Consider the following 18,514-nt stretch of genomic DNA (forward strand, 5'->3'; position numbering starts at 1 on the left):
GGGTATGGAAGGCATATCCTATGAGGAGAGCCTGAGGACATGCGGGAGAACACAAAGCTGAGGTGGCCTCATTGCTCTCTACAACTTCCTAGGAAGGAAAGCAGAGAGGGAGGTGCCGGTCTCTTCCCCCTGGTATCTGATGACAGGTCATGCGTGGGAATGGCACAGAACTGCACCAGGAGATGTTCAGGCCAGATAGCAGAGATACTGTAAATCAGTCCATCATGAAACACCCTAAGACTCAAATTGGAGTGTTAGAAAGCAGATATTCTTTATTTTTGGTGCTGGATGCATGGGAGATGAGCTCCACCTATCATGCATATGTTGCACAGAACACCGTCAGTTTATATTCATTACTTATGTTACATATGCAAATGTTACATATTTGTACATAAATCGTACATAGATTTTCCATACTTCCCCACAAAAACATTAACACAGGGTTCTGCCTTGTCGCACATGTTCAGTCTTTTTGTGGTGGTGGTCCTACAGCCCTCTGGATGAAGTTGGTACTCTTCCTATCTGTGTTCACTGCTTGAACCCCAAATTTGACAATGCTCAGTTAGCTCTTTGCATCGATCACACATTCATTGCATTCACAGTATTTGTTAAATGGAAGTAGAAGTTTCCATATCTACTCAATTCAAGGTGTTAGGTATGGCACTGTAATCTACTTGGTACAGGGCTCCGATTCTTCCTGTTTTCTAAATAAACGCCATCAAGAAGCATTAGAAAGATTAAAAATATTGCTAGAGTTTGTGTCACCAGGAAATTGTGAAGGTGGTCAAACACTGGATCAGGCTTCCTGGAGATGTGGATGATGCCCCATGCTTGTCAGGGTTGACAGACATTTGGATAATGCTTTCATTAGTATGTTTTTCCTTGTGGTTAGAGCTAATGATGTCTGACAGTTGAATCTGATGGTATTTGAAGATGCCTTCCAGTTCCTCTCCTCTCTTCTCCACTAGAGGTATTAACTGGAAGAAGGGCAGTAACAGAATCTACTGTTTCCGCGAAACAGTGATGATGTCCACTGCCCTTTTATGCATCAGTGATAGCAAAAGCACTTGAACTTTGCACAAATGGAAACCCTCTCTCTTAGAAACTTCCCATGCTGAGCATGCTCCTACCTCTATTGTTTGCTTGCTTCCTTCTTTTCCCCTTTTTTCTCCTTAAAGAGGATGCAGTTTCACTCGAACGTTGCACAAACTCTGCAATGCTATGATATTGACTCCTTAACCCTGTGATAATTCACAGCCCATAACAGAGATCAGGTTTGTAAAGAGATTCTGCCCGTTACTGTGATTTCCTTCTTGTCCCATTCCTGGGGGTGGTTGGTCTCTTCTGTGATCAGTTTATAGGTACTTTTGAGGTTAGTCTCTCTGAGGTCAGCTTCTTAACGTGACCACATTGATGATGGTCTGACCTACACTGCCCTTCTGGGATCCCTTTGGATCTCCCGTGATATTTTGAATATGTAGAGATATATATAACCTGTTACATCATTAGAATCATAGAATCATGGAATTACTGAGGTTGGAAAAGACCTTCAAGTTCATCAAGTCCAATCGCAACTTAACCATACTACCCTAACTCTAACAACTCTCTGCTAAACCAAAATTGTTTCAATTAGTAAGATTGATAAGTATGTAATCTTCAATTTTTTTAAGTCCATAGTTTTACTGATGAGTTTGCTTCATCAGTATCAGCATCAATCTATATCAATATCAATTTAGATTTGTTGTGGTGTTTTTAAAACTTCAAAGAGCATTTCTGCTACTTCTAAGTGCTTCTACAATTAATTCCTAAATGAATATAGACTTCATTTTTGGTGCATTATGGAATAGTACCAACTGATTGCTGTAACTTCCACTTACGGTTGGGCTGGGAACACCCTGCTATGGCAGTGTGCCCTGAGAGTCAGCCATACCTGAGGCTGATGTTGATGTTGCAACTGCCCAAGTGTTCAGCCCTGGCATGAGTCCACACCAGGACCATGAGTTGCAGAAGTATACTTGTCATTGGTTTCACTATGGGGGACGTGTGTCCTGCTCTGTACAGCACTGAGAATGCAATGGAAGCATGCCTACTCATCAGTGGTTTCACACGAGCTGGGCAGGATTTCTCAGCCTTTCTCCCTGTACATTAAGCTAACCCCAGCCTTTCAACCTTCTTAGTCTTGGAGAGAGCTGTTCTGTCCTGGCCTGGAGAGGTGGCAGGGGGAGTGGGGGGAAGGATGAATGTCACTGCACTCATAGATTCCCAATACTAGGATGAGGAGTTAAGCTCAGGATACAAATTGGTGTGAGGTAGTCCTTGTTGAAGCCTGAGTTTTGCAGTATTAGAGGGTGAACATTGTAGGCTTTGAGAAAGAGGACTGAAGATACAGAAGTTTGCATTTTGGTGCCATGTTTGCTCTGAGGTTGTTCAGTCATGCTCAGGCCCCTTCTGGTCAATGCTTCTCTCTGGAGCTCATGCAAAAGCAGTGGAGATTGTGCCTCTGATGTGACCAGAACACATGTTGTTATGTGGGACACACAAGTCTCACAAACACTCACCTGCTCATGCATACATGCGTGGAATCCTGCAAACCTCTATACACACAGGAACTTGCATAAACCCAGCACATAGGCTCAAGTTGTTTCACACTGATGCCCGTCTAAGCACGCTAATGTTATTTGCATATGATGGATTCTCCCAACACTTGAACTGAGTGTTCCACCCACACTGATGTGTGCTGTCTGGTAACACTTGGGTCTTTCTTCCTGCTGCTCAGAAGATGCCATTAGTGAGCAATGGACATAATCAGGAAGTGAAAAGTAGCAGCACAGGAAACCAACACATAGCCCATACCAGCAGCTGGAATGTTTTGCATTCAAGAGGAGCGTGTCAGAAATGAATCACTGCTTCTAGGGGATGCCTCTGGGAATGGGGCAGTTTGAGTTCATTATAAAAGCCAGCCCAGCTCCTTACTGTCTCATCCACTTCTCTCACCTTCTTCTTCTGGGGAACCAGGTGAGTGTGAAGCCCCTTCTTCTTCTCTTCATTCTCCAAACAGAGCTCTGAGCTCAGTGGAACTCTCAGCTGCTATTAGCTATGTTTCATGCCTGGCTCTGCTTATCATGAGAGAGGGAAGTGGGGAGAATGTTTGTCATGGGAGGAAGATAGGCCTGTAAGAAGGTAACTTTTGAGGTAGGATCTAGGCAGTAGCTGCATAGGTCTCAGGGACCTTCATTGGGCTATGTCAGGATGAGACCAAGAATCCCTTGGACATCCCTGAACTGTTTTCAGTTCCCAGCACTGCATGTGCATGGATTCTCTAGTAGTGTGATGCTAGGCTGCTCCTCATGCATCCCCATGTCCTGCTTCCAAACAGGTGCACCTCCATTCCTGAGACATGTCCTGCTGTGACCAGTGCCAGCCATGCCGGCCCTGCGGCCCGACCCCTCTGGCCAGCAGCTGCAATGAGCCCTGTGTCAGGCAGTGCCAGCCCTCCACCATTGTCATCCAGCCCTCTCCCGTGGTGGTGACCCTGCCCGGACCCATCCTCAGCTCCTTCCCTCAGAACACCGCCGTCGGATCCTCCACCTCCGCTGCTGTTGGCAGCATCCTCAGCTCTGAGGGTGTGCCCATCACGTCGGGGGGCTTGGACCTCTCCTGCATTTCCAACCGCTACTGTGGCAGAAGGTGCCCCCCCTGCTAAATGTGCTGCATGCTGACCCAGGCAAGGACCCCCAGGAATGCTGAACGTGGCATTGGACAGAAGAACAAATGTTTTGTTGCTGTTTTTGCTCTGCAAGACAGACATGTAGTGGCCAGTATGGCATCTCTGTTAACATGGAGAAAGTCTACTGATACTCATTGCTCACTCTTTCTATCTATTATAATTTTTTTCATTTCCCTTTAGAGATCTCTTTGAGTACCCCCCAAAATGAACCCTGTGTGACCTGCTCTTCTCCTTAAAACTCTGGGCTGGGAGATACAGCTCTGTGGCCATGCTGCTATAGGATAGGAGAAGAAAATCTTGTCTGCTCCTGCTGTTCACTGCACACAGGGCATCTACTTGGGTGACATCATTTCTCTCCTCAGACTCATTAAACACTTTCTGCATCCCTTAGTGTTTCCTTCTGTGTTGTCATTTTTTTCCCCTCACCTGCGTAGAGATGGCCAAAGGAGAAGGGGATGTCTTTCGAGAGAACAAGCTAGGGAGACTTCAACACTCCTCTGCACAATGCAGATGTTAATCATTCAAGCACACTCTCTTGAAGGAGATACAGACATTGCTAGATGTTTCTCCATTACCAATGACCATCAGTCCCTGCCTTGCTGTGTTTCTCCTCACACAAGTCTCCTTGAGCCTGGAGCATGTCATGTGAATGGAAAACCTGATAAATGACATGCTCAGGAGAGGATCTCTGTGCACTGGGGAGGCCCAAAGACAGAAGTCCCACGAAGTCTGGGGAAATCTATTCCTCTGACTTTGGGAAGAGCAGTATAGTGGAAGGAGACTCAAAGAAAGGTGTTCTCAAAGGCCATCAAGAACTGGGAAGGCATAGTTTTCTTAGGAATGGCCCTCTGTCTCTATTCCACTTTCCCATCCCTTCCACTCACCCGTCACTGAGGGTGCATCTTCCCCGTGTGGTCCTAGCAGCTGTCACAGAGCTGCTGGCCCTGCCATAAATTTGCCAAGTTGCCTGTGTTTGTGGGGTTCCACAGGGCATTATTGCTACCAGCTATAGAAGGCCACAGGTTGGAGCCCCCAGTCCCTCTGAACTCAGCACTCCCATGGGTGCAGCAAGGCCCAGGATTGTGGCTCATGCCCAGACACTCATGGCTTCTTGTGGTGTCAGGTCTTCCCCAAGCATGGAACTGTTCTCCTCAGGCTCAGGAAATAGAAGACATTCAAAGTGCCCCAACCCTTCAACCCTTCTCCACTGAAGACTCCATGTGAGAGCAGATATCCCCATTTCCACTGGAACATGACAGCGAAATTGTGACATGTTTCTGCACTCTATTGGATTTTTGTACTTCCCCCGGTCACTCAGGGTGTGCACCAGCCCAAACACAGAACTGAAATTGGAGTGTCTTTCCCCAGGCATCAAGATCCATTCATATTCCCGGAGCCCTGGAGCTGAAATAGCCCCTGTGCTCCATGCAATATCACTGCTCCCTGCACACTCACACCTGTGACTTCACAAATCAGCACAACCTGCGGATCTGTTTTGTGAGAGCTTTGCTTTCACACGGATTCTGTGTGATGCCAGCAGCACAGCAATGGCACTGAAAATCATTCCTACGTGATATCAGGATGGTAGCATCTCTCCTCAGGCCAGCTGGTTCAGCTGGGATCACAAGACAAAAAGCATCAGAACCAAGCCCACCAAAGCCCATTGTAACCATAAAGAGTAGCTCTGACCTGGTCCCTGGCCAGGGGTCTCTATGCATCAGCAGAGCCATCCCCTCGCTCTGCTGCAGGTGTAAATTTCTACAGCTGGACCTTCTTCTCACCTCCTGCCATACCAGGCTCCTTGGAGGTCCAGTGCATTCAAGGGATGGAACTTTCAGGAAGGCTATGGTTGGATCTTGCCTTGGCCTCTGACAGACAGGGAACTGTGCTGGGACAGGAGGGACAGGCGAAGAATGCCTTCTGGTGAGTGAAATTAGAGGGAATAGAGAGAACTGTGGAGGTGATGCAGATGTAGGAAACTATCATGAAAAGCATGAGGATGATGATGACGACAGGAACCATAATGCCCAGGATAAAGCCTGACGGGATCCCTGCAGGCCAGCTGCAGAAGAGGCCCATCATCCCTGTAGAAACTGACAGTGATATTCCTGGTACCCAGCCTGTAGCCAAGCAACAAAGACCATGTTGAGATCCACAGGTACTGATCACTCCCTGCTGTGACAAAGGTGAGGCCAGGGGTAGGAGAGACATGGACTACATCAAAACAGGAGCATGTGACACCTGGGATGGTCTGTTTAGCCTAAGAGAATGCATTCGATCACAAAAGTCCTGTTCTCCTTTGCCATGGCCCTGTGCTTTCAGAAGGAGACGATGTCAGAGTGAAGTTTTATAGCTACAAACAATGTCTGCCATACCCATCCTATGGTACAACCTCAGCAGCCAACAGCTGCAAGTCACCCTGTGTGAGGCACAGTAAAAATCGTACTGTTATCATTAAACCCCTTCCCATAACAGTGGCTTTGCTGTACGCACAGAGCTTAGGGAGGAAAGGTCTTACTGAAACAGTGTAACAGCAAGATTGCATTCTCCAGAAGGGGCCACTCTGGGAAGGCCCACCCTGCAGAGTCTTTCCAAGCATCAGAGAACAAAGAAGCAATCTGCATGGGACTGCAGAGCTCAGGTGAGATTCAGACCACCTGCTTAAAGCCCTCAGGGCACAGCAGAGCACACAAATCACAGTGCAGCATGAGTTCTCTGCACAGACCATGCAAAAACTGGGTTGTCCAGGAGTGCACATGGAGAGGAGTTCCAGGTCAGGCTCTCCTTCATCACTTTTCATTCCTCTCAAGCCACAGACATCGGTCTCTTCTGGAAGAGGATGCTGACCTGCAGATCTCTGTGCACACAGGGGAAGCAGCGCTGCCAGGGGAGAGCTGAGGGCTCCTTCCCCAGAGCTCCGCCTCCAACAGACACAGCCCCTCCCTCACTGGGGCTGTTGCACGGCCGAGGAAGCTCCCTGCACCAGGGTGTCCTGCACAGCACAGAGGTACAAGGCGCTGTCAGACAGCTGGACTTCTGCCAGCCGCAGGAGGCTGTTTTTCCCGGTGGTGTTCAGCCCCGTGGTGAAACGGCCGTTGTGCTTGGAGCCTGCTGCTGCCTGGTATGTGACCAGCTGGGGGGCTTGGCCTTTCTTCTGCTGGTACCAAAACAAGCCATTCAAGTAAGATGTCTGGTATGTGCAGGTGGTCTGGAAGATGTTTATCTCCTCCACTGTGACCTGTCCTTGCTGGCTGACAATGGTCTGCCCCACGGCATCTGGAAGAAGAAAGCAAAGGTGAGCAGCTCTGCAGGGAAGGTTCCAGGATGCCAACACGTAATGGATACAAAACAGCGGGAGAGAAGGCTCCCTGTCCTTTGTCCAGCAGAAAGGTGTTGCAGCCTGTGCATAGGAAGGTGGTTTTGGAAGAGGTCTGTGCTTGTAGGCCAGAGGAAATCCTGTTCTGTGCCCCTGCTGAGAGGAACAGGGAGCAGCCTGTCATGGCTGAGCAGGGACCCATGGAGCTTTGGGAAAAGATGCATTGTGTTTCTCCAGCCCTGTCAACATAAAGGGTTCCTAAGTTCCTCACTGTACACAGAGCTGAAGTGAAGGGTGACAAGTGTGATCTGTGGCTGTGCTGACAACCAGGAGAACACAGAAGACCGCAGCCCAGATGCATCAGTCAGTATCCCCTTAATGCTGATGGGATGAGATGTTTAATGTTACTGTTCTGACTTTGACAAGATCTCCTTCTTTCTATTGGAAAGGCTGAAATGTGGGACTGCAGGGATGGCTGCGATCTGTGGGGGGGGGGGGGGGGGGGGGGCAGGAGGTGGGCCTGAAGAGAAAGGCAGAGAGAGAGAGAGAAGGGAAAAGAAAAGCAGGAGAGGATTCTGATTTCTCCTCCATTTTCCCTTGTCATTTATAACAGCAGCAGTATTTTGAGAGATCTGGTGCAAAGCTACAACAGTCAGTCAGTATTTGCCCAAGGTTTATTGTTACTCAGGAGCTTTTTGCCACAAAACCCCGGTGAGGCTGGTGAGCGCTTCGTGGGGAGAAGATGGATGCCTTGATTAAAAGCCAGGACTTACCCAGCAGTTGTCCCAGGAAGGCAGTGAGGACGAGAGCTGCGGTGCATGCTGAGACCCAGCCTCCTGTTTGCTGAGTGAGAAAGAGGCAGAAAACCACCTCCCAGCCCCAAGATGACAGAGCTGCAGGAAATGACTCTGCTGGCTCCACAGGCAGGGCACTCACTGCCATAGCAACACGCACAGGTAACAACACCATTTCTCTTATAAGCCCTAAGCTCAGAGCCAAGCCCTGTTCCTCCTCTCTGCCTAATCAGGACTGCCGTTCCCCAGTGGAAGCACACACCTTCACCCACCAGCTTCACAAGCACTCCCACAGTCTCACAGACCATCAGTATGAGCAGGGGTCCTCAGCACATCCAATACCCCTGCCTGGAGCCTGGCTTTTCTTACCCTGCATGTGGGTCTCCTCCTTTGCTCAGGATAGGCCAGCCTGCTGTTTGCTGGCCAACAGATGTGTGCAATCTCACACATCCCCACACTCATTTTGATACAATCATAGAATCACAGAATCACTCAGGTTGGAAAAGACCTTAAAGATCATCGAGTCCAACCTCAACCTAACCATACTACCCTAACTCTAACAACCCTCTGCTAAATCATATCCCTGAACACCACATCCAAACGGTTTTTAAACACATACAGGGATGGTGACTCAACCACCTCCCTAGGGAGCCTATTCCAGTGCTTAACAACCCTTTCTGTAAAGAAGTGTTTCCTGATATCCAATCTAAATTTACCCTTTAACAACTTGAGGCCATTTCCCCTCGTTCTGTCACCTGTCACCAGTGAGAAGAGACCAAGCCTGCTCTCACTGTAAGCATCTTTCAGATATTGGAAGAGAGCAACAAGGTCTCCCCTCAGCCTGCTTTTCCCCAGACTAAACAGCCCCAGTTCCTTCAGTCTCTCCTCATAGGGCATATTCTCCAAGCCCTTCACAAGCCTTGCTGCCTCTCTTTGGACCTGCTCCAGCACTTCAATGTCCTTTCTGTACTGAGGTGCCCCAAACTGAACACAGTACTCTAGGTGAGGCCTCACCAGTACTGAATACTGAATTACTTCCTTGGTCCTGCTCACCACACCATTTCTGATACAAGCCAGGATGCCATTGGCCTTCTTGGCCACCTGGGCACACTGCTGGCTCATATTCAGCTGACTGTCCATCAGTATACAAAGGTTCATTTCCATCAGGCAGCTTTCCAGCCACTCCTCCCCAAGCCTGTAGGGTTGCCCAGGGTTGCTGTGACCAAAATGCAGGTCCCAACACTTGGCCCTATTGAAACTCATACAGTTTACTGTGGCCCATTGATCCAGTCTGTCCAGGTCCTTCTGCAGTGCCCTTCTACCCTCTGGCAGATTAACACTCCCTCCCACCTTGGTGTCGTCTACAAACTTCCTGAGTGTGCACTCAATCCCCTCATCAAGATCATTCATAAAGATATTAAATAGAAGTGGCCCCAGAATGAAGCCCTGGGGGACAGCGCTCGTGACCGGCAGCCAACTGGATTTAACTCCACTGACCAAAACTCTTTGGGCCCACCCACCCAGCCAGTGTTTCACCCAGCGGAGCGTAAGCCCATCCAAAACGTGGGCAGCCAGCTTTAAGCTGAATAGTGACTTGATCCACAGATGAGGCAGTAGCCCTCACAGGAAACACAGCTTACAGTGGCCTTTGCTGAAACTGCACCTCACTGCCAAAGGCCCTGAATTCTGTCACAGAATCTCGTAGTCTGACAACAGAGCTACTGTGGGGATCGCTTGAAAGTGTCTGTGACCTCGACATGTCGTGCTCGTGAAGGTGTGCAGCTGGAACGTCTCACTGAGAAGGATGCCGAGCAGTGCGAGGGACACGTTCCATGTCAGCAATGGCAGCTCGGGCGGGGCCGGGAGGGAGGAGCGGCAGCGCCCCCTGCGGGCCCGGACGGCACTGTGCCCCCGCCCCGCCCAAAGCGGTTCGTGCCCGGCCGCAGCCCCGGCTTCGCTCCTCGTGGGTCCACGGCGCAGTAATACACGGCCGCGTCGCCGAGCCGGGGCCGGGCGAGCCACAGGGCGCTGGAGCGGCGGTCTGCCGACACCGACAGCTGCCCCTCCGGGTCCGGCACCTCCTTGGAGCCTCTAACGGCGCTGACGAGGAATGTGAGACCTCTGCCTGGGAGATGACGGTACCAGTAGATGTAGCTGGCTTGTATACTGGGGTGTGAGCAGGTGATGTTGATGCCGGTGCCCTCGGTGGTCTCTGCCGACGGATCTTGCTGCACCTGAGCTCTGCTCACAGCCACTGCCGAGAACAAAAAAAAAAGTCATAAAATCCATTTTCTCCATCAGAAGATTTCATGCAGAGGAGAGAGGAGAAGAAAAATGGTTGACAGAGGAGAGGAACACGTTCTGAGAAGACAGAAAGTCTTACTGACTGGTTGTCTGCACTCAAAAAAAGAGCTGGTATTTTTGGAAGGACAGGCCGAGCCAGGAGGAAACAGGAACGAGGGCAAAAGGCCACGCGGCAAGCAGCAGTGAGGGGAGGGATATTTAAAGGAGAGCAGGGAGAATGTCCAAACAGGAGGGAGGGGTGAACTGAACTCCCTGGAGGCAGCCGAGCTGAACGCAGCAGGGACGAAAAAGAAGGACATCATGTCGGAAAGAAGACCCCGCAGTTCGGCCCCGCCAGCAGCAGCCCCGCGCACCCAGAAGCACCGCGGCCAGCCCCGCCAGCCTCGGAGCCCGGCACGGCCGCATCTCGCCGCTCCGCCGCCCGCACCCCGGTGCGCTCCCCCCGCCAGCCACGGCTCTGCTCCGCCCGCGCCGCCTCCTCCTCGCCGCCGCCACCAGCTCCGCCCGAAGGGGCTGCGCCCTGCGCCGGCGTCACTCGGGCTTGCTCCGGGCTGCGAGTGCTGGGCGCCTGTGCGCGGGTAGCGGGGTTTGGGCTCTGTGTGTCCTGCAGCGTAGCCCGGGCTCGCACGCTTAGGCGGAGAGGTGAGGAACGGCTGCGAAATCTCCGTCGGGACAGTAAAAGGCAACTGTTCACCTGCAGCATCCTCAGCGAGGCGAGAGCTCAGAGTGACAAGGCGAGACCGTTCGAGGAGAGATACATTTCTGAGCCCTCGTCGATCGGCTGTGCTCGGTTCTGCCGCAAATCCGGAAACCCGGCAGCGGGAAGGGGTCGTGCGCTTCTGCCCGGGAACGCGGCACCGAGCTCTACCAGAGCCCCGGGTCACACAGGCTGCTGTGCCGATGTCGCTGCTCGAGGAGCCCGAGAAAGCCGGCAGCAGGGCTGGGACAGGCGGCTGTGAGTGTAGAGCATCAGGCTTTGACTTCTGCCTTTTGTCCTCTGTTCTACTCTCTGAGACAGGGACACTCCTTGTTGAAGCATATATAAATGCTTATAATGCACTTCGTCCAGTCATGAGGAGCACTAATGGGAAATTAAAGGCTGCTTGTCCAGTACTGATCCCTGAGAAACCCCTTAATAGTTTCCTATCCCCAGCTGTACTCTGAATAGATGGTTCAGAGCAGTTGGATCTCAGCAGATCATCTAGTTTTTCACCTACATTATTATGCATCAACCCATGCCATAACTCATCCATTTGGTAGTGAGGGGACTACACAACAGGTAGTGGAAATGGTCTCACCAAAATCTAAGCACATAACATTCCTCGTCCTCAGTTTTTTTTCACTGTCTCCACCATCTTGTAGATGACACAATGAGGTTGCTCAGGAATTATTTGCCCTCTGCGATCATTTTGGCTACTGATAATAATTGTGTTGTCCTTGGTATGTTTAACAATGGCATCTGAAGCACTGTAGGAAGGAGTGAAGGGCATAAAGTTCATTCCACCATCTGAAGGAGGCTGTGGTACCTGTATTATTGTTTTCTTCTTTTATTTTCCTAGTTAGGACAGCCACCCTTCATCTGTTATGGCTCTTGAGGGGTGACAAAGAGCAGCCTCACAATGGCACCATGCAACCAAATGCCCTTGGTTGCATCTCACCTCATCTCATGGACACTGGTATGTTCAACTGGAACAAGTTTTTCACATGGATTTCTCCCTTATAGGGAATACCGTTCTACTCTAAATTCCGTGAAGAGATTCAGGGAATTGGGAGGCCTGAGGACAAGCCTTACTAATGGGAACTGAGGAAAAGAAAGCATTCAGTATTTTAGTGCTTTCCATTTTGCTTCTCATCATTTCTACTGCCTCACAGACTGATGGTCATATGTTCTCATCAGCCCGTGGAGACTGCCTCCCTGTCAGACCCAGTGGAGACAAGTGAGCACAGATGGGGAAGACATTCAGAAGCATGGCAGATGCTCATGAACGCTTCAGGTACATGTGTCCACTCAGCATCCATGCTTATGCACAGACACAGCTGGAGAGGCAGGGGCTGAGGCCACGTGGAGCTGACTCAGGAGACACTGGGGATCTTTCTGCAGGGCAAGGATGCAGTGGTCTGAGCAGGACAGGGCTCCAGCTGAGCTGACAGCACAGTTTGCAGATGTGCACAGACAGCTCAGTGAGAGGAGCCCAAGGAGGTTACGCAACATATCCAGAGGGCAACTTGATGAGAAAGTGAATTGATGCCATCTGCCATGGCATCCAATCACATGAGACCAGTGGAGCAAGCTGGGATGGAGAAAAAGAGGAAGATATGAGAAATGTGCATGCAGGGTAGCCCCAGGCCAGTATCACTAGCCTGAACTGAATCCATCTCAGCATTTGAGTTGAGTCCCCTGCCATCGCTGACTCATTCCTGGCCCAGAAAAACTATGGCCTCTCAATTTCAGCACTTAGAAGAAGCCTGTGTGAGGGAATGGGTGTGGCATAAGCCAGGAAATGAACAAGCAGCGTTAAGGGAAGCAGCCACACAGCTCATGCCATTGGCTGTTTTCCATTCATCACAAGCACCGCAGAAAATTGTCACTTCCATGAAGGCCATGCCTGGACCTGGGGCAGTGCTGGGTCTCTATTAAATGCAGCTCAATTCCTTCCCCCCCTAATCAACATCTCTCACCTATTTCTTCTTGGTACCCATGTGAGTCTGAAGTCCTTCTCCTACATCCTTTTCTGTTCATGCCTGTGTTGGTGTTGGCTGAGATGGATTTTCCACTGAGAGAGAGAGAGCAGCCTTGTTGCATCTCACTGTTCTTTTCGGATCATTTCGGGATGAAGTGAAGACAACATTTTGCTCCCTTGTGCCATTTCATAGGGATGCAGACATCTTCCTTTGGATGAAAGGCTGAGAGTCCTGGCACTGTTTAACCTGGAGAAGACAAAGAGGAGTTCTTACCAATGCTTATAAATACAAAGTGCAGGTGTCAAGAGGATGGGCCAGGCATCTTTTTGTTGGTGCCCAGGGACAGGACAGGTGGGAATAGGCACAAACTCGTACACAGGAAGCTCCATCCGAACATGGGAAAGCTCTTCTTTACTTGGAGTGCGAAAGAACAGATCACTGGAACAAGCTGCCCAGAGAGCTTTTGGAATCTCCTTCCCTGCAGATATTCAGAACCCATCCTCCTTTCTGACTTTCAGTCCTTGTAGACCTGAAGACCTCAAAAGCCTCCCTGGGGAATTTGCTGGCTTCTCTCCCTCTTTGGGGCAATCTTTTTTTTTTTTTTCAGGGGATAAGGTGAGGACAGGAGGGGGAATTTACATCCACTACAGAGATGGAGAGATGTGGATTTGACAGATGGTGTGCTCATTTGGAGAAGCTGTGGGTTGGATGGTCATATGGGAGAGAAAGTGTGTGGCTTCTCTGACGTGGCCAATGTCTACCGTTACTCTCTTCCTCAGCTCTGAGGGCGTGCTCATCACGTCGGGGCGCTTGGACTTGTCCGGCTTGGGCAGCTGCTACTGTGGCAGAAGGTACCCGCCCTGCTAAAGCCGCTGGCCGTGGTCCTGCAGAAATTCTTTCGTAAGCCACGAACATGATGCTGGATCACCTAACCACGCTTAGCTACTCTAGGTAATGCTGAGAGCAGGAGGCAATCCCGTGCCTTCTGAAAACATAGCTCGCCTCTCTCTTTCTTTTCCTCTACCACCATTTCCTTCCCACTCTCCCCCCTCTCAGTCCCCTTTTTTTTCCTTCTCCACCTATGGGCAGTGAGGCTCCTCAGAACCAGTGTGTTCCCTGCTACAAGGAAGACATTCGCCCTGTATAAGCTCAAACAAGGGACCGGATGAATGTACTGTGGAGCCTCTTCTCAGTGTGACCTCATTTTCCTCTGTCAACATTCATTAAAGATTTCTGCATCATACTGTAGTTTTGATTTTTCTTTCTATCGTGTACAGTCTCCAGAGCAACCAAGGGAGAATGGTTCTGCTCTTCGTTGGTATTAGATGGGTGTTTAAGGAGACCATTCTCCATTCCCAGAAGAATGGGAGGCTGTGACACACACTGCAGAGGGTGCTCTCTTGGACGCTGTCCCTTGCAGCTGAAGAAGATATCCGTGGCTATGGCAGGCCTGTGCCTGAACGCAGTTGTATTTACATTATCACACTCACAAAGGCACGTGCAAACAATGCATGCACAGAAATAAAAGCTCGTGCACACTTCAGTTACATGTGAGCACCCGCCATCCACGCTCATGCACAGACACAGCTGAAGAGGCAGAGGCTGAGGTCATGGGAAGCTGACTCAGGAGACACTGGGGTCCTTTCCAGCAGGGCAAGGCTGCAGTGCTCTGAACAAATAAAGTCTCCTGATGAGCTGACTGCCCAGTGAGAGGAGTCCAAGGAAATCAGCAATTTCTCCACAGGGTAATAGGATTAGGAAGAGAAATGAAACCCAGCAGTGTAGCCCACCTCACTGGCGTCATGGTTTTACGATTTTTGTTATTGGCATTTCTCATTGTAACTTCATGCAGAGCACTGGGACTTAAAGAGTTCATGCTGCAGTCCTGTGGATTGCTGGTAGTACCTCAATACCTGAGTACCTGAGATGAGAAGAACTACAGCTCCCAGAAGACTTCACCACTGTGTTTCAGTTATCCATTCAGAGGGAAAAATAAAACTGCTTGGGACTCATGGAATGTTGTCTTTCTGGTCACCTCTGTGGTGTGTGCACCCTAGCCATCTCCCCTTCAGCATTAGAGAAAGGCCTTTTGTTTTGGGGCACTCTCTTTCTTTCATTTATTTGATTTATTCACTTCCATTCCAATGATAATGTATTGTGTTACCTTGCATTCCACTAGGATATTTCCTCAATTAGTTTTCTCACTTAGCACATTGCTGATGTTCTGGTTTTAGGCCCCTCTCCTTCCAGGTTCTTATATGTGCTGCACTGGGGAAGGAGGAGAGGATAGAAGATGGAATAGAATTGTGAGAATGTCCCTCAGGTGTCAAACACAGCCCTTGCAGTCAGTCCTGCTGTTCCCCACACTCACATGGTGTGCAGTCCTGCCGAAGACTCAGCTGCGCCTGACTCACTGGCTTCAGTCAATGGCTGCTGTGTGTGCCGTGCTCATTTTTCTCGAGAACTCAGGGAGGTGCACCCTGGTCAGGATGGAGTTTGGCGGCCATGCAGGCAGCGCCCCCTGCGGGCCCGGACGGCACTGTGCCCCCGCCCCGCCCAAAGCGGTTCGTGCCCGGCCGCAGCCCCGGCTTCGCTCCCCGTGGGTCCACGGCGCAGTAATACACGGCCGCGTCGCCGCGCCGGGGCCGGGCGAGCCACAGGGCGCTGGAGCGGCGATCTGCCGACACCCACAGCCGCCCTTGCAGGTCGGGAGCCTCCTTGGAACCTCTAACGGCGCTGAGGAGGAATGCGGGTCCTCGGCCCGGGAGCTGGCGGTACCAGTGGATGTAATCGCCGGTCTTTATGTTGGGGTGTGAGCAAGTGATGTTAATGCCGGTGCCCTCGCTGGTCTCTGCCGACAGCTCCTGCTGCACCTGGGCTCTGCTCACAGCCGCTGCCGAGAAGAAAAGAAGCAGCAAACTGACAAAATCCATTTTCTCTCACAGCAATTTCATGCACAGGAGAGATGTGCACGATGTAAGAAAGAATCCAGAGGCGAGCGCGGCCCCGGCGCCCCGTGCCCCCGCAGTTCGGCCCCGCCGGCGGCAGCCCCGCGCACCCAGGAGCACCGCGGCCAGCCCCGCCAGCCCCGCGGCCCGGCACTGCCGCATCCCGCCGCTCCGCAGCCCGCGCCGCACTCCGCAGCGTTGCCCCCGCCAGCCCCGGCTCTGCTCCGCCCGCGGCGCCTCCTCCCTGCCGTCACCGCCACCTCCGCCCCGGGGCTGCTCCAAACCACTTCGCTGTCTTTCAGGTGTCTCTTAATGGCATCTAACCACATTTGCTCCAAAACACATCTTTGAAGGAGGTATTAAGTTGGTCAGTAGTTCCCTGAGTTCCCTTTCTCAGTCCTGCTAAATGTTTTTGATGCCTGTTGTTCTTTCCTAGCTACGACCACCATCCCTCAACTGTCATGACTCCTGAGCAATGTCAGAGTGCTGCATCACAACGATGTCACCCGGTCAATCACCTTTGGATGCATCTCAAGGGCACAAGTGTGTCCAGCTGGATTAAGTTCTCCATTAGGTTTTCTTCTTTTATACGGACTTATTCTTCACTCCCCTGAATTCTGTGAATGAAGCTCAGGAGCCATGTAGGTCTGTCTGAAAGAATTGTCATGAAAATGGATGAAAAAGAAGCATTCATTATGTTGCACATTTACTTCTCTCTGTTTCTAGCATCTCATGGTCCAGTGGACATACAACTTCCTTAACTTCCTTTTTGCTGCCATAGGAGAGTTCTTCCCAGCAAGTTTTCATCCCAGGCTGACCTGTGGTTCCTGACTACATCCCTGCATGGGCAGCAGTGTCTCAGGGTTGCTCACACTTAGACTGCCCCATTTCAAATTCTGAAATCTCCAGAATTCTTGATGTCCAGCCATACTGCTCATCCAGCACTTATTGGGATGGCTAAAGTCACTGCTGTCAGGAAGCAGAATTGTGTGGAAGAGTTGTAAGGGATTGTACACTGATATGCAGGCGAACGTTTGGAGACCTTCTGTAGCACTGCACTTGCTATTCCTTTCCAAGGAAATCAAACAGCCAAGACATCAGCAAATTTGAGAATTTACTATCAAAGGGATGTGTCTCCTTTTAATCTTACACAACTTTTCTTCTTCCTCCAGTCATAAGGCTTGAGTTCAGTCACTTCTGATGACCTCTCGTAATGGACCTGGTACCTTCTCCCCAGTGTCCAGAGGGCTGTGTCTCTTCTGGACGTGCATGTCTGTGACTAAAGCAAGAGTGTTTCTCTTGTTCTGGATATCACCATCTTCCAGCCTCAACCATCCTGACTGCCTCTCTCAATGGCCTGTTTGCCATGGACTCCACCATCTATCATGTCTTTCTTGCTTTGTAGTGTTGAGGCTCTAGCCTTAGACTGGGGTCACCCTTGAAGTGCGTCTGAGCACCTGAGAAGCTCAGACATCCTGAAGGGATCTGGGTGTGCTGGCTGACATCAGGCTCAAAGAGAGCCAACACTGTGCCCTGGCAGCAAAGAAGTCCAACTGAATTTTAGAATACACTTCACACTCCATAGGCTGCTGGTCAAAAAATATCATTCGCTCACCGTAGTTAGCCTTGGTGTGTCCTCAAACAGAATATCTATCACAGTTCTGGGCTCCAAAAGATAAGAAGTTTTTAATGTTTTTAAAGCAGCCAGAGGAAGGCAGCAGTGCTGACAGTGGGGGTGGAGTGCTTATCCTCCGAGGAGAGCCAGAGGACACGTGGGTTGTCCAGTTTGGAGAACACAAAGCTTTGAGATGACCTCATTGCTCTCTACAGCTTCCTAGGAAGGAAAGCAGAGAGGGAGGTGCCGATCTGTTCTCCCTGTTATCTGGTGACAGGACCTGTGGAGGAATGGGACAAAACTGCACCAGGAGATGTTTAGGCCAGATAGTAATGATACTGTAAGTTGTTCAATCATGAAACACCCTAAGACTCAAATTGGAGTGTTAGAAAGCAGAAATTCTTTATTTTTGGTGCCGGATGCATGGGGGATGAGTTCCACCTGTCATGCATTTGTTGCACGAAAGATGCTCAGCTTTTATTCATTACTTATGTTACATATGCAAAAGTTTTCCCATACAGTACAGAGTTATTCCATACTTCCCCATAAAATCAATTCCATATGGTTTCTCCTCATCACACATGTTCAGACTTTTTGTGGTGGTGGTCCCACAGCCCTCTGCATTCACCATATTTGCTGAATTGAAGTAGAACTTCCCTTCTCTACTTTATTCAAGGAGTTAGGTATATCATTCTAATCTATTTGGTACAAGGGCAAGATTCTTCCTGTTCTTTAAACGAACTCCAGGGTATCCATCAGGGAGCATTACCATGGTTAACAATATTGCTACATCTTGTATCACTAGGAAAAATTAGTTTACCATGAAGGTTGTCAAACACTGGAGTAATCTTCCTAGAGATATGGGCGATGCCCCATGCCAATCAGTGCTGAGAAACGCTTGGACAATGCTTTCATTAATATGCTTTTCCTTGTGGTTAGAGCTAATAATGTCAGAAAATTGAACTTGATATTAGAAGGTGCCTTCCAGTTCCTCTACTGTCCTCTCCACTAGCTTTATTAGCAGCAAGATACAGATTAACAGAATCTATTGGTTACCTGAAGTGGTAATGATGACCTCTGCCCATATATGCATCAGTGATAGCAAAAGCACTCGAACTTTGCACAAAC

General features: G+C 50.1%; 3 pseudogenes and 1 gene segment (V, D, J or C); 1 reads left to right on the top strand and 3 right to left on the bottom strand.

Annotated features, from left to right (window-relative positions):
- The first annotated feature begins 3,382 nt into the window (after nt 1–3,382).
- Nucleotides 3,383–3,906, top strand: LOC116239422 (feather keratin Cos1-2 pseudogene; annotated as a pseudogene).
- Nucleotides 3,907–4,699: 793 nt separating this feature from the next.
- Nucleotides 4,700–9,501, bottom strand: LOC149914870 (T cell receptor alpha variable 1-2-like). The segment is given in 2 exon segments: nt 4,700–7,003; nt 7,817–9,501. Coding segments are annotated over 2 exon segments (528 nt in total).
- Nucleotides 9,502–9,672: 171 nt separating this feature from the next.
- On the bottom strand, nt 9,673–11,789 carry LOC116239421 (T cell receptor alpha variable 4-like; annotated as a pseudogene).
- Nucleotides 11,790–15,288: 3,499 nt separating this feature from the next.
- LOC116241353 (T cell receptor alpha variable 26-2-like) lies at nt 15,289–15,963 on the bottom strand (annotated as a pseudogene).
- Nucleotides 15,964–18,514: the final 2,551 nt, after the last annotated feature.

This window comes from Phasianus colchicus, chromosome 26, assembly GCF_987193195.1.
Source record: "Phasianus colchicus chromosome 26, bPhaCol1.hap1.1, whole genome shotgun sequence".
NCBI classification, from domain to species: domain Eukaryota; kingdom Metazoa; phylum Chordata; class Aves; order Galliformes; family Phasianidae; genus Phasianus; species Phasianus colchicus.